This window comes from Phacochoerus africanus, chromosome 14 (assembly GCF_016906955.1).
Source record: "Phacochoerus africanus isolate WHEZ1 chromosome 14, ROS_Pafr_v1, whole genome shotgun sequence".
NCBI lineage: Eukaryota > Metazoa > Chordata > Mammalia > Artiodactyla > Suidae > Phacochoerus > Phacochoerus africanus.
Window position 1 is genome coordinate 18765873 of NC_062557.1, and position 16162 is coordinate 18782034.

The following is a 16162-nucleotide window of genomic DNA, read 5'->3' on the forward strand; positions in this document are numbered from 1 at the left end:
TACATGGGCTTTTTTTCTTCTAAAAAACTTAAAAAAATTTTTTTTTTGGCTGCACCTGTAGCACATGGAAGTTCCCAGACTAGTGAGTGGCTGAATGGCTGAATCGGAGCTACAGCTGCCGGCCTACACCACAGCCACAGCAACTTGGGATTGGGATCCGAGCCTTGTCTGTGACCTACACCACAGTTCACGACAATGCTGGATCCCCAATCCACTGAGCGAGGCCAGGGATGGAACCCATATCCTCATGGATACTAGTTGAGTTCGTTTCCGCTGTGCCACAACGGGAACTCTAAAACTTTTTGAGTTCATTCTAGATTCTCACAGACTTTTTGATCTAGTACTTTTTTAAAAATGGCCACATGGCATATATAAGTTCCTGGACCAGGGATGGAACCTGGGCCCCTGCAGTGACCCAAGCCACTGCAGTTTGATTCTTAGTCCACTGAGCCACTGCGGAAACTCCTTGACCTAGTACTTAGAGTCGGTGATAACTCAGGTGGCTAACAGCTCATCAGGTTATCATCTGACCCTCATGGGGGAAAGACAGAGGAGCACAGGGTGCCAGGCTGGATGTGGATTCCCGCCTTGGGCTAAGATTCATTAGCAAGTGGCCGTGTCCCAGTCTCTCAGCTGTTCTGACCTCAGTTTCCCCACCAGGAAGAGGATGCCCTCCTTATGCTAGTTTATCCAGGGCTGTCTTGAGATAACATGTACGGGGTCTGAGTTTTACACCACAAAACAGAACGGCTTCATCAAGTGCAAGGTGGTCTGAGGGAACCCCAGCATTCACCCCAAACATTCTCACTTCGGCCAAGGCTGTACTAGCCCCGCACCAGGGCCGGGGGCAATTTGGTATCGAGTGTCAGCGGACACCTGGGGGGAAACGAGGGGCAAAACCGAACCTGGATGGGACCTCACGAGCTCACAAGAGCAGAGCATTAAAAGGAGGGAATTCACACCGAGGGTCACTCATGGCCAGAGGAGTACCCACTGGGCACGGCTCCTCCTGATCTGGGAGACTTCCCTGTGACACAGGACAAAGTAGCTTGTGGGGAAGACAAAGGTGCAGGGCTGAAGCGTTCTGTGTCCCCATGTCAGCTTGGGGCCCCTGAGCTTCTCCCCCAGCCAGGTCTGGTGACACTCACCTGCTCTCATCTTCCACTTTGAGGAAGGGCGCCTTCAGCCTGGCCACTGGAAGGAAGAGCGAGCCTATTAGCCACCTGTCTGCGCCGGGGCACAGGAAATGCTTGGAGAGGCTCCACCGAAGCCTCAGAGCCTCCTGGAGCTGGAACACTCGCTGTCCCAAGGGGCGCCTTTCCATTTGCAGAGGTGAAGCACTCCCCAACCCCCCAGACTCAACCCTGGGGGGAAGGGAGCCATCCTTGGGGTTGGGGTGCTGTCAATGGACCGTTAAACACCTGCTGGGTGAGAGACACCCAGCCCCTGCTGGCTTCCTGCCCTGGGGAGGAGGCTGAGAACAGTTTCTAGACAGGATTCTCCATGCGCTGGGTTTTGGGGGGAGGAGCAGTGAGGAAGAGAGCTAGAGTCTTAGCAGAAGGACAGTAAAAAAATATATATATCAAAAATGAAATCTGGTTCCTGAAAAAACAGGGCAAAGGAGTGCTGGGAAGACAAGTTTGGAGGCGATTCATCAGGAGATTCATCCTCTACTAACTGGCTATCTGCAGGGTTTACAGACGCTCTGAGGCATTCCCACGATGACCGGAAGTCCTGTCAAAGGTGCCGCAGAGGCACTGGAAGCCGGGGCAGGACTCCGCGGCCACCAAATTCCCAAAGGGTGGTGCCTCTCAGCTCCTAGATCCACTCAAGGCTGCCGGCGCTCAAGCCTTTTTCCTTGTGCAGTGGCAGCAGCTCCCATTAATTACTTTTTCGGGGCGACTTCTTGTCTTTCTAATTAACTGAGACAGTGATTAAAATCAATTCCCCCACAGATTTCCTTGAATTTCAAACATGAGAGGTGCCAAGTGACTTTTCTTAGCTCCTGCTTGTGCACGGATAAATGCCACCTAAAGAGCATCTTTGGGAGAAACACCCAGGGGGAGCCGCTCTCCTGCTGTCCAAGAGGAGCCGGGAGCCGGGCTGCCAATCTGCCTGTTTGTCAATTTCAGGGAGTTTGGCATTTCTGAAAGTGGGAGGCAGCTGTCAAACTGCCCACCCCAAACAGCTCCTGAAACAGAAGGAAAAGGATGCTGAACTTCGATCGATGCCCAGAAACAGCCAGAGGATGCCAGAGCCAGAGCGAGCGCAAGAGGTCCTGGTTCTAGGAGAAGGCCCCGCCCAGCAGCCCTGGACTGGCTCATGGAGGTCCCTCTCCCACAGCTCTCCGAGGCCCAGGCCCTAGAAACCTGACGGGGCCACACAACCTGGACTTGCTTCCTGCTGCAGAAAAGTGAGCAGATGCTGCCACAGAGGGAGTCGTGGGGAAGCGTTTAGGGAGGGTGGGATGGCAATTGGATGAGGAAAAGCTATCATACTGACCTTTCCGTGTTCTTGACTCTGCTGGACATGTTCCCTAAATGGAAAGGGAAAATAGGTTAAGGATGTGAGGGAGCCGGAGGGGGGTTGAGGAACTGGGCCTGGCGAGCTGAGGGGCTGCCAGCCTGCCCCACTTTGCTTCCCGCCGTCGGCTGGACCCTGAGCTGGAGCAGACCCGACACCATGGCTCCCTCCGCCTCCCTGAGAGCTTTGTGCGTGAAATCTCAAAGGGAGCTCACTCTGCAGGGAGTGCAGGATAGAGCAAAGAGCAAGGGCTGGGGCGCGTACCCCACCCCCCCAGGCTGGGTGGGAGCTGGAGCCCTGTGATGCTGGGACGTGCAGAGTTCGCACTGAACTCATTGGATGTGGCACAGATGAAATTTGAGCAGGTAAGAGACTTGCTAACATGGCCAAGCTAGTGTTAAAAAGCAAGTGGTGGAGTTCCCGTTGTGGATCAGTGGGTTAAGAACCCGACTAGCATCCATGAGGATGCAGGTTTGATCCCTGTCCTTGCTCAGCAGGTTAAAGGATCTGGCGTGGCTGTGGCTGTGGCGTAGGCTGGCAGCTGCAGCTACAATTTTTTGACTTCTGGCCTGGGAACTTGCATATGTCACAAGTGCAGCCCTAAAAAGAAAAAAAAAAGCAAGTGGAACAAATTTTTAAAAATCAGTTGAAGAGTTGGGAGGGTGCAGACAGGATGAGAGACCCAGTGGAGGTTCCAGATTTGTCCCTCGGGCCGCACTGCCAGAGCCAACACAGCCCAAAGAAGCCTTCCACATGCCCTTGCCTATCAGCAGATTGCACCCAGAACTTGCTCCAGAAGACTCCCAAGTATCTACAAAAGAGATTATGAAGCGAACAAGGCAAAGTAGAAATATCACACGTGTGTAAAACGGGGGAATGGACACATCTGCTTGGCGAACCGGAAGGCTACTGGAGAAACTGCTCACACCATTAACCTCCACGAGGGAGCTGGGTGGCTGGGGAACAGAAGATGGAGGGAAAAAGACATCTGCTATACTTTTCTCAGCCGTGACCAAGGCAGGTCTACTTAGCAGCGGCAGCAAAACCCCAAAGACGCCCAGACCAGAGGTGGGGCAGGGGTGCTGGGGTCGAGGGCTCCATCTGGTCTGCATGTTGCTCTGCTCCTGGGTGCCAGGCCGGGGTTGGACCTGTACGGCTTCATTCTTCCTCAGATTCAGGCGGATGAAGACCTGGGGGCTTTAAACCAGCCTGGGCTCTCTTGAGGTGTTGCACGCAATTCTCATCCCAGCAAAGGAAGGAAAAACCAATCAAGAATTTGGAACATGGAGGTTCTGGTCTGGCGCAGTGGAAACAGACCCAGCTAGCATCCATGAGCGTGTGGCTTCCATCCCTGGTATCACTCAGTGGCTTAAGGATCTGGTGTTGACATGAGCTGTGGTGTAGGTCGCAGACGCTGCTCGGATCCTGCATTGCTGTGGCTGCGGTGTAGGCTGGCAGCTGCAGCTCCTAGTGGACCCCTAGCCTAGGGGTGGCACATTCCATATGCCGTGAATGTGGCCCTAAAAAGCAAAAAAAAAAAACAAAAAAAACCAAAAAAAAAACCCCGAAACCAAACCAAAACAAAACCCACCAAAACACCACGAATAAGGAAGACGGTAGCTCTTTCAAAGCCCTTTATCCTGAGCTGAGCTGCAGGGGCCCATGGCTCAGGCTGCAGTGACACCTCAGTGTGGCACAGGGAGAGGAGGAGAGAGGATGGGGACGCAGGGCTGTGGACGGCCACAGGTGAGCTGACCGGGAGGCCAAGCGCCTCTCACCTTCTCCAGAACAACCAGGAGAAGGCGGCCTGGGTGGGTCACGGATTTACATTTACCAAAGTTGTCAGACTTGACCTTCTCCTCTCGGCTCGGCGGGATGACCTACCTCTGGCTTCTGTGGCCCGTGCTTCCTCACACGTAGCGCTTCAAGAGACAGCTGCTGCACGTGCACCATCATTTCTGTGGAGGAAACCGAAGGCTGGGGCCAAAGGCTTCCTCTCCTCGTTTCCCCAGCACAGCCCCTTCCTGGGGCCGGGGGACTAAACATCTCACCCAGTCTGGCCCACAGAACACACCAGCCTTGCCTGCCACCTTCTGGCTACATGTCATCTCTGCACCTGCTGATCATAACTGGCTGGGTCCTCTATCCCTGGAAACGTGCCTACGCTGGTGGCTCCTCTGAAGCACCGAATACAATGAGAGGTGCCCTGGAGGGCTGTAAGGTGCGACTGGAGACCAAGCCTCAGGAGTTTCTCAGATGAACACTTAGGTGGGAGACCCAGGAGGGGCTACATGTGCTGGAGCGTCTCTAACGCACTGGAAGGCAGGAAATTTGGCCGAGTCAGAAATGGCTGGGTTTCCAGGGACCACGGAACCCGAGACATCCTGCAGCGGGACCTCCCCCAGCACATTCCCTATCCTCCCACACACCTCGGGCTGGGACCGGGAGCCTTCAGTGGACCAGAGAAAACCCCAGACTCAGAGTGGAGCTGGACGTGAGAACCGACCTGTGCCAGCCAGGTTCAGGACAGCTACTTGAAGTAAATTTACTACAACTGGCAAACAGGTGGTTAGAGTGTGAGGCAACCCCAGAGGAAAGACAACAGAAAATTCAGGAGTTCCTGTCGTGGCGCAGTGGTTAACGAATGTGACTGGGAACCATGAGGTTGTGGGTTTGATCCCTGGCCTCGCCCAGTGGGTTGAAGATCTGGCGTTGCCCTGAACTGTGGTGTAGGTCACAGATGTGGCTCAGATCCCATGTTGCTGTGGCTCTGGTGTAGGCCAGTGGCTACAGCTCCGATTCGACCCCTAGCCTGGGAACCTACACATCCCGCAGATGCGGCCGTAGAAAAAGACCAAAAAAAAGAAAGAAAGTTCAATCCAGCCAAACTGGGTGGGAATGTAGCCACACTACTCACTATGGATAAGTTACTCAATCCGGTCTCTGAGCTCAATTTCCTTATCTGTACAATGGGCAGAAGACTGCAGTGAGGATTAAATGAAGTGATTCCTAGAGGAGAGTAAATACCTGACAAGGGGTCATGGACATAAGGATTATTTTCTTTTTTCTTCTTTCTTTCTTTTTTTTCCCCCTTTTAGATGGCCACACCCACAGCATATGGAAGTTCCCAGGCCAGGGACTGAATCCAAGCAGCAGCTGCAACCTACACTGCAGCCAATGCCAGAGCCTTTAAGTCACTGCGCTGGGCCAGGGATCAAACTTGCATCTCCATAGTGACCTGAGCCACTGCAGTCAGATTCTTAACCCACGTGCCACAGTGGGAACTCTTAGGATTATTTTCTTATTTGTAAAACAGGATCATCACACCAGCCAGGGGAACTGCCGTGTGGGTTAAACAAAGCAGCACCTGCCAGTACCCATGTTCTATTGCTACTGCTGGTCTCTATACCGCCTGCCTGGGAGCATCACGCTAACTGAGTGCATCTGGCTCCAGCTAGAACACAGCTATGATCCCTCTCACAGCCGAGGCTCCCAGTCTGTCACCAACAGTCCCCTCCGCAGAAGCCCCCGGCAGGAAGGGTACCGTCCACGTGTAGAATCCGCACTCCCCAGGAGCGGGCGTTGCTCAGGAGGCTGCTGCTGCTCCCCTGGAAAGACAAGCAGAGTCAGGCAGGAGCATGTGACTCCCCAAGGTCTGACCACGATGGGGCAGGCTGGCCCCGCTTCTGGGAGCTCTGGGTCATCCACGAGGGGGGTTGTTGCAGGGAGGCAGACAGGGGAGAGAAGACAGGGTCTGGAGAGTCAACCCAACCCCCTGGGGAAGACCCTGTCCTCCGCAAGGGCTGGCCACATCGGGCGGGGACGGACTGCGGACCTCTAGCTGGTGAGCGAGAAGAGGCCTGTACTTGGACGAGAGCGGGTGTCGGCAGAGGCCCTGTGAGGCAAGCTCTCAGCCCACAGGCAGGACACAGTAAACACCTGCTGACCTCTCCCGCTGGCAACACCGCCCTCCCTCTGCACAGTCAAGGCACCCACTTGATGTCACTTTTTTAAAAAATTAATTTATTTTTTACTTGATGTCACTTTAACGACTCCTCCCGCCAGATCATCTCAACTCGTCCTCCTGTCACGTAACTGTAATGCCTTGGATTCTCACAAAGGGGATAAAGAGCTACTTGTGAGGAGTTCCCATCGGCGTGGCTGTGGTGTCGGCCAGCAGCTGTAGTTCCGATTCGACCCCTAGCCTGAGAACTTCCATATGCCATGGGTATGCTCTCACCCCCCTGCGCCCCGCAAAAAAACAGCGACCTGTGAAAGACGTACAAAGTCTGACACACCCCACAGCTTTGCTCCAAGGTTCCCTTGGGAGGCTCAGGAGTTGGAGAGCTGATGGGGTCAAATCACCTCCATGCTGGGTGACTCTGGACAGATTACTTAACTTCTCTGAGCCCCGCCTCCTTGTGTGTAAGGAGGAGTCATGACAACGCTCCAGGTCTTAGAGCACGTGCCTTCTGTGTGAGAACTTCTGAAGAAGCTCGGGAGGCCAGGCTGACTCCCTCCCTGAACCTCCAGCCCGTCTCCCTCAGCTCACCTGGTTTCGGATGGCCTTTTGCAGGAGCTCCTTCCCTCTGCTCAGAGGCACCTGACGGAAGAGGGAGCAGTGAGGGGAGCTGTGGAGCGCGCTTGCGCACACACAAGTGTGTCCCCAGGGGCTGCCAGGACGCCTGGAAGTCAGGGCCCTCATAAAGCCAGGAGCAGTAATGGCTGAGAAGCAGTGGATGGGAGAGCCCGGAGAGCCTTTCAGAGGTAAAGGGAAAGCCACAGGGAGCTGCAGCCAGGTGGCCTGGGTCCTGGCCCCCCAAGGTCAAGGGTTACAAATGTCCTGAGACCTCTCTGTAAGAGCCCGAACCCCAGGGCAGACAAGCCTTGGACACCTGCAACAAGCCCTCTCTGGTTTACAGAGGACCTTCCTACTGTTTTTGAACCTCAGGCTCTGAGGTCCCATAAAAAATGAACACTGGAGTTCCTGCTGTGGCTCAGTGGGACCTGCAACGTCTTGGGAATGCTGGGACGCAGGTTTGATCCCCAGCCCAGCACAGTGGGTTAAAGATCTGGAATTGTTCCAGCTGTGAGCCGTTATAAATGCGGCTTGGATCAGATCCCTGGCCCAGGAACTCCCTATGCCACAGGGCAGCCGAAAAAGAAAAAAAAAATCAAAAAACAAACAAACAAAAAGTGGACATTTATCACAGAAGGGAGGGCACAGCATGACGCTGAGGTGCTTGCCTCCAGAGCTATGATAAGACAGTTTTGGGCCCTGAATTCAAATGAGAGATGAAAATAAACCAGATGAAAATAAACCAGAAACTGCCTAAAAGGGGTCACTGAGGCATACTTCCCTCCTTTGGAGGGCACACCTTTTGCGCCCTGAGAGGTTCTTACCGACTCCACGGGTTTCTGGGCAGGCCTGGCATGGCTGTCTTTCGGGTTGGCCACGGACGGTGTCTCCACTCTGACCTCGACGGGGCTGGGGCAGCCTCTGTGACTCGCCCCTCCACTCTCTGCCTTCGCCTCCCTGCGGCTGGACACGATGTAACTTACTTCTTTGCTCAGGAAACCCTCAATTACCTGAAACCAGATCACAGAGGTGGCTGAAACCCGAAAGGCAGAAGTAGAATTATCAATATCGAGAGGTCGAGGGAAAGACACCTGGGCTGCCAGAAGTTCCAGAATCAATGTCTTTAAATAGACCAAATGCAGTTCTGTGCCAGGCCTCCGAGAAGACATCCTCTTGGAACACAATAGGGCCTATCTATACAACACAGGTTCTCACTCCAGAACCGCGGCTCCGCCTGATCCAGCAGCGGAAGCCCAGTGGCTCTGAGGATCTGACTCGTTGGAGTGTGCACGGAACACGAGCATGATGAAGAGACCAGAGAAGATTAATATCTTATTGGTTAAGTCCTGATTTTGCTGTGAAGATGCACTGGGACATCCAGAGGCTGCCTCTGTAACCTTGACCACATTACCAGAAGGAGCCTGGGACAAAAAACGAGTTTTGGCTGTGACTCAGCTGCACGAGTGTCTGCTCATCCTACCTGGAAGCCCTTCATGGCACTGAGAGGGTCTGACTCACCTTGCATCCCAAGACCCCAACACGGAGCCTGAAACACAGTGACACAGCTCAAGACTGGGGAAGGGAGGAAAGATGGCAACACGCAGTAATGAGCCGGCGACCTCTTAAGGCCTGACTCTCTGGGGAGGGGGGGACCTGTTTTATAGCACTTGCTGATTTCTGTGGGGTAAAATATTACTGTGGCTGATTTCAAGCTAGTCATAATAGGACGTCACTGAATGTGGAACTGGAGAGAGATGCTAACAATTGATTCTCATGAGCCTGTCCCAGCCAGTTCTGGCACAGCTGTGAGAGCATGGATGGCATCTCCGAAGTGAGACGAGATGGGAAACCTGGCACTTAGGTTTTAAAAAAAAAAAAAAAAAAAGTTTAGGTTTCTCAAAAAGCTAAACATGGATTTTTACCACATGACCCAGCAATTCCACTCTGAGATACATGCCCAACAGCACTGAAAACAGGTACTTGACCCAGACACTCGTTCACTAATGTTTACGGCAGCATTAGCCATAATAGCTCAAAAGCAGAAACAACCGGAGTGTCCAGCAACAGATGAATGGTTAAGCAAAGTGTGCGGCCATGCAAAGGAGCATTATTCAGCCATGAGAAAGAAGTTTGGTGGGACCCTAAAAAGACAAAAAAAAAAAAAAGTAATTTGGGCCAGTTTTGGTGTATAATCCTGGTTTTTTCCATACCCACTGCTGGACTTCTATACCCCTGCATTTCTGCTCCTTTGATGGCAAAGAAACTGCGCGTTCTGGGTCTATTCACACAGTTTCCCCAGTTATCTGCCTCTTTTGGACCAGGCACTATCATCCTATTTTCTAAACACAAGAGATAACTGTCGATCCCTTACGAAAAGTGTTATGACATGTGCTGTAAAAAATATTTTAACGGGCTCAAATACAGCAAATCCTTTCCCCCAAAGTTGTTCACCATAGTACTATTTATAAGAGCTAAACTTTACGTATTTGGCTGCGCCCCCAGCATGCAGAAATTCTGAGGCTAGGGATTGAAGCTGCGCCATAGCAGTAACCTGGGCCATAGCAGTGACAATGCTGGATCCTTAGCCTGCTGAGACACCAGGGAACTCACAGAAATAATCTAAATGTCTATGGGTTAACAGTTAAGTGAATTAATAACCCAATGTTCTGTGATAAACCATAATGGAAAAGAAAAAAAAAGAATGATTACTGAATCACTTTGCTGTACAGCAGATACTAACACAACATTGTAAACGTTCAATACAAAAAAAAAAGGGTAGAGAAGAAGTAGAAGATTAGTTACACAGGGCTGGGGGAAAAGGGGACGGACTGATAGCAAGTAGCAGGTTTCTTTTTGGGGTGATGAAAATATTCTAAAATAGTACAATCACACAATTTGCACACCTCTGTGAATATCCTAAAAACTGCTGAACTGTATCTTTTTTTTTTTTTTTTTGCCATGCCCATGGCACATAGAAGTTCCTAGGCCAAGGACTGAACCTGCGTCATAGCAGCAACTAGAGCCACAGCAGTGACAACACCAAGTCCTTAACTGCTAGGCCATCAGGGAACTCCCAAACTGTCTTTTAAGTGGGTCAACTTCATGGTTTGTGCATTAGACCTCAATCAAGGAAGGAAAGAAAGAAAAGAAAGGAAGGAGAGAGAAAAGAGTCCAGAGGAAATAAATACATCAAAATGATGGCTGCTGTCACTTGGAGCAGTTCCATGTTCTCCAATATTAATAGAACAAACAGACATTACTTTTCTAATTAGGGAAAAAAACCCACTTTACTTAAAAAATGGTTTGTACTTAAATTGCTTTGGAGAATGTAGTGATACCACTGAAAATACCTGGAAGTCCCAGATGTAACCCCTCTCCAGCTCCTGCCCTACGACCCACAAAGACACATGGTCCCACGGGAGAGAGGCAGGCTACATACCCCACCCAGCTGCTGGATGGCCCCAGTCAAAAACTGGAGGTTCTTGCCAGCGGGCAGATCCAAGTAAAAGGATTTTCCAGACAAGGGCTGCCTCCCGGCGTCTGGTGAGCTCTTCTGGCACTTCCCCTGACAACGGGCAACTCCTAGCTGGGCCCCTGGAAAACAACAAAGGGGAGCAAAGTGAGAAGCCTGAAGTAAGACATAGTCCTGCAGGTCAAGCAGGCCCCGGCCCCCAAGGCGGACGTGAGACTCATGTGAAGACCAGATGCGGACGTCAGGGTGGGCATGCAAAATGGTATAGCCACTTCAGAAGACAGTGTGGCACAGAGCATAAGATCCAGCAATTCCACACCCAGACACACACCCAGGAGAAATGAAAGCACACGTCCAGATGAAAACTTGTGTAAGAATGCTCACAGTGCTGTTATTCACTGTAGCCCCCACACAGAAACAATTCAAATAAAATGGTGAGTAAAATGTGGTATATTCGTACAATGGAACACTATTGGCGATAAAAACAGTAACTACGGATACAGGCTAGGCTATGGCAAGGATGAACCTCAAAAACACGCTAAGTTACAAACTTAGGGCTGGCGACAAGACAAGGGAAGGACATTAAGAGGTACAAACTATTGTGGGCAAAATAAATATGCTACAAGGATATTCTGTACAGCACAGGGAATATAGCCTACATATAAAGATATTTTGCACCCCCATAGCATGTGGAAGTCCCTGGGGCACAAATGGCATCCAAGTTGCAGCTGCAACCTATGCCACAGCAGAAGCAATGCTGGATCCTTAACCCACTGCGCCACAGCAGGAACGCCCCCAGTATTTTATGATAACTATAAATAATGTATAATTTTTAAAAATTGTGACTCATGTTGTACACCTGAAACTTATATTGTACATCAACTATACCTTAATAAAAAATTTAAAAAAAAAAGAAAGAAAAGAAAGAAGATTAAGAGAATGTCTGGGGCATTCCCGTCATGGCTCAGCAGAAACGAATCTGATTAGTATTCATGAGGAGGCAGGTTTGATCCCTAGCTTCACTCAGTGGGATCTGGCGTTGCTGTGAGCTGTGGTGTAGGTCGCAGAAATGGCTCAGATCTGGCCTTGCTGTGGCTGTGGTGTAGGCCAGAGGCTACAGCTCCGATTAGACCCCTAGCCTGGGAACCTCCATATGCTGCGGGTGCGGCCCTAAAAAGACAAAAAGACAAAAAACAAAAACAAAAACAAATCCCAGCTAGTAACAGCTTGGCCATGCCTCAAGAGTCAAAAGCAAAATAACTCTAGAGGGCTACAGCTCAGGCCAGGGTTTCCTGAACCAGCAGAAGTAAGAGATAGCAAGACTGGATCCCCAAGAGCTTCAAACAGAATAATCAGATATAGACTCTAAAAGAAGTACTTAAATTATTAAACACTTAATTGTTTATTTATTTATTTTGGCCACGCCCACATCGTGTGGAAGTTCCCAGGCCAGGAATGGAACCCATATCGTAGTTGCGATGTGTGCCACAGCTGTGGCAATGCCAGATCCTTAACCCATTGCACCACAAGGGAAACTTCCCCTTATAGACATTTTACAACAAAACCCCAGACAGTTTATCATGAACCAATTATTAGTAAAGGATTGCTGAAGAGGTGTACTCTGGAAAAAAGGAAACTGAACCCACAAGGCAGGATTTAAAATGTCCCCAAAATGGTAAAAATATATATAAATCTAAACAGTCACTGACTGTCTAAAACAATGACAATTAATTTGGAAGTAGAAAAGATAGACATTAATAACAATAATATTGTTGCTAGACAGCAATCATGCTGGATGGGCCTAGGGTGGTTCATTTTTTTTTTTTCGGCTTTTTGCTATTTCTTAGGCCGCTCCCACAGCATATGGAGGTTCCCAGGCTAGGGGTCTAATCAGAGCTGTAGCCGCCGGCCTACGCCAGAGCCACAGCAACGCGGGATCCGAGCCGCGTCTGCAACCTACACCACAGCTCACGGCAACGCCGGATCGTTAACCCACTGAGCAAGGGCAGGGACCGAACCCGCAACCTCATGGTTCCTAGTCGGATTCGTTAACCACTGCGCCACGACGGGAACTCCTCTAGGGTGGTTCAAAGCATAGCAGTCTAGGCCCTTGCAGCGTTCAGGAGGAGGGGAGAAATATTTTCAGCATCAGACGTTGCCACAGCACACTGGAAGCTAAACGATGATGAAACATGTCTTCAAACCTCTGAGAGAAAACTGTTTCCAACCTAGAACTCATTCAGATGTGAAGGGGCATGAAGAATTGTCAGAACTACAAGGACTCAAAAAATTTACTTGTCCCATATACCCTTTCCCAGGAAGCTTTATCAGAGGTGTACTCTACCAAACGAGGAAGTAAACAAAGAGAGAGGAAAACACAGGATTTAGAGCACAGGGAATCCAACACAGGAAAGCAGCAAAGGGAATTCCATGGGATGATGAAGGGGGATCCTAGGATGGAATCAGGGCAACAAGCCTAGGGCAGAGCTGGACCAGACTGCGGCACCTAGAAAGATGGTCTCAGAAGATATGTCCCCCAGACAAAGAAGGAACTGATTCTCTGACAAGCTTGAAGGGATTGAGAGAAGGTTTATAATTCTGGTAGTGTTTGGACATGAACTAGCGACCCATACACAGAAAACAAAGCCTATTTCAGTTTGCTATTTGACTCAGCTGTGAATAACCTTTACATTATCATCATATTGTAAACCCCAAATGACTAAAAATATTACTACATACGTATTGGGGGATGGGAGGAGAGGAGGGAAATGTGTACGTGCTTGTGTGTGGGGTAGAGGAGTAGGGGGCAAGAAAAAAAAAATCTTTATCTTCCACATTAGAAAGTCAAGGATATAATTTAAAATGGAAAACAATGAAAGCAGCATGAGCAGGCCACTTAGAAACATGAAGGTAGGAGTTCCCGTCGTAGCACAGTGGAAACGAATCCGACTAAGAACCATGAGGTCACGGGTTCGATCCCTGGACTCACTCAGTGGGTTAAGGATCCAGTGTTGCCATGAGCTGTGGTGTAGATCGCAGACGAGGCTCAGATCCTGTGTTGCTGTGGCTCTGGCTCTGGCTCTGGCTTGGAAACCTCCACATGCCACGGGTGAGGCCCTAAAAAGACAAAAGACAAAAAAAAAAAAAAAAGAAATATGAAAGTAAATACTAGGGAGGTAATACCAGGGAGGTAGATACAGCAGATTAAGAATCCAGCATTGTCATTGCTGTGGCTCTGGTTGCTGCTATGGTGCAGGTTTGAATCCTGGCCCAGGAACTTCCACATGCCATGGATGCAGCCAAAAAAAAAAAAAAAAAAAATTTACAAGAAGGCAAATGCTAAAGTAGTTGCAAGAGCATAAACAGTTGAACCCTAGGGAGTAGGAATCAGGAGTTATGAAAGAAGGAGTAATTCCCACTCCTATTTGTGAGTGTGTGTGTATGTGTATGAAAGAGAGAGACAGACAGACGGACTTTGGCTTTAATTGTGTAATCATAAAACTGTAATTTTTATTTTCATTTTTCATATTTTCACTTTTATGAAAACTAAAACCCCTCTAAAATTGACACACAGTTATGTTACAGTGCATTTTATTCATTTACTTATTTTTGGCTGCGCCCATGCATGTGCAAATTCCCAGGCCAGAAATCCAACCTATGCCACAGCAGTGAAAAACACCAGATCCTTAAACTGCTGAGCTGCCAGGGAACTCTGATAATGAATTTGAAGAACAAATATAAAGATCCTCTAAAGAGAAAAGCAGGTCACATACTAAGGATCAACACTCATATTGACATCAGTTCTCCACAGTATTTACTTTCTGCAAGAAGAAACCACTGTGATTTTTCAATGTGTTGAAGAAAAAAAAAGAATTTTAAGACAAGGGTGAAATAGAGATGTTCTAGAGCATACACACAGCGTTTATAACATAAAGCTCCTCTTTGAAAACACTCTTCGAGCAATTCATCAGCAAAAGGAGAAACAGATCCAGAAGAAAGTAACAAGACATGGGAAGGAAGAGTAAATAGTGAAGTGTATCACTGTTTAAAAGGCAACTACTGGAGTTCCCAGCATGGTGCGGTGGTAACGGAATCTGACTAGGAACCACGAGGTTTCGGGTTCGATCCCTGGCCTCGCTCAGTGGGTTAAGGATCTGTCATTGCAGCGAGCTGTGGCGTAGGTCACAGAGGCATCTCAGATCCAGCGTGTTGCAGCTGTGGCATAAGCCTGCTGCTACAACTCTGATTAGACCCCTAACCTGGGAACCTCCATATGCCGCGTGCAAGCCCTAAAAAGACAAAAGACAAAAAAAAAAAAAGGCAACAACCAAAAGGCTTATCTGTAACAATCCAGAATTCAAATAAATGAGGGACTATTGAGGAAAGTGACTATGTGCTAAAAGAGTTATCTAATTGGGTGGGGGTGTTTAAGTTTTCTGATAAATTTTATAATTTTATGGTAAAACTAACCATGAATACGGGTTTAATAAGTGACGCCATCCTGACTCCCCATCTGTCTGCTAATCTGATTCATATTATCAGACTGAAAGTTTTTCTTTGACTTTTATCTTGAACTCCTAAATGATCCCTGACATCCCTCAACACACACACACACACGCGTGCGCGCGGTAAGTAATTAGAAAATCCCAATAGAGCCAACATTTCTCGGGTTTTTCTTCCCAAGAGACTCTGGGGCAGGACTGGCAACTGCGATCTCGCATCCCTAGTTTTGACCTGTTACCTACCTAGGTCCGGAGCCCGGAGTCTACTTTCAGCCATTGAACTCTCCAGTTCAAAGCAATCGTCGCCTGAAACAGAAAGACAAAACAGCAGCTGAACAAATCACTTTGACTAGCTTTCGACTTTCCATCACCCCCTCCCTCCGCCTCCCAAATCTCGCACAATTCCCATCGAGGCTCCCGGGAACCCCAAGACTTAACTCCATCCCAACCCACATTCCCTCTCGACTCCCGCGCCTCCTTCCAGGCTCTGGTAACTCAATCCCTCCGCCCCCTTTGAGACTCTGCTCCCTCAACTCCCGTGGCCTCTTGGTCACCCCTTGGACATTTCAATTGCTGTACCTCCTCCAGGCTCTTGTCTTCCTCAGTCCTTCTGCCCCTTTTTGACTTCTCTCCCCTCAATTCCTGTGATCTCTTCCCTCTACCCTTCCCAGCTTCCGCACCTATTTGCTCCCCAATTCCCGGACCCAGTTCCGACCCCGTACCCATCTTTCTTCTTACCCCTTCTTCCCCTTCCTTTTCACCCCTTCTTCCCCTTCCCGGCATCCGTACCGTTTCCCGGCTATCCCCTCAAATTCTCGGCTCTTTCTCGGCCTCGTTAATTCTTCAAGGCCGCTGTAACACATTCGCGGGCTCCATTAGTTCTTTCAGACTCCCGTGCACTGGATGTTCCTCCGCAACTATAGCATCATTCTCAGAGCGCCCTTGACCGCGGCTTCGGTTTAAATTTCCTGTAGGCTCCGCCTCCTTAAGTTACGTAAGAACTGCGAGACTGCCCTACGGAGGCCCTGCGAGGACAAAATTAACCCAGCAAACTTTCGCCCTCCCCTCTCGTTCTCTTCTCTGCCC

The 16162-nt window shown here is 49.6% G+C and overlaps 1 protein-coding gene across 2 annotated transcripts in view; it reads right to left on the minus strand.

Moving 5' to 3' along the window:
• The window catches only part of DBF4B (DBF4 zinc finger B), a 37014-nt gene that overhangs the window by 10493 nt on the left and 10359 nt on the right, over nucleotides 1-16162 (minus strand). For both annotated transcript variants that reach the window (XM_047757195.1, XM_047757194.1), the window contains 9 exons: nucleotides 15866-16101; nucleotides 15320-15382; nucleotides 10542-10696; nucleotides 7927-8112; nucleotides 7076-7126; nucleotides 6068-6131; nucleotides 4408-4481; nucleotides 2503-2536; nucleotides 1149-1194 (listed from right to left, as the gene is read on the minus strand). In XM_047757195.1, the coding sequence (XP_047613151.1) occupies nucleotides 1149-1194; nucleotides 2503-2536; nucleotides 4408-4481; nucleotides 6068-6131; nucleotides 7076-7126; nucleotides 7927-8112; nucleotides 10542-10696; nucleotides 15320-15353 (644 nt within the window). In that variant the 5' untranslated portion in view covers nucleotides 15354-15382; nucleotides 15866-16101. The remainder of the gene's footprint in view (nucleotides 1-1148; nucleotides 1195-2502; nucleotides 2537-4407; nucleotides 4482-6067; nucleotides 6132-7075; nucleotides 7127-7926; nucleotides 8113-10541; nucleotides 10697-15319; nucleotides 15383-15865; nucleotides 16102-16162) is intronic.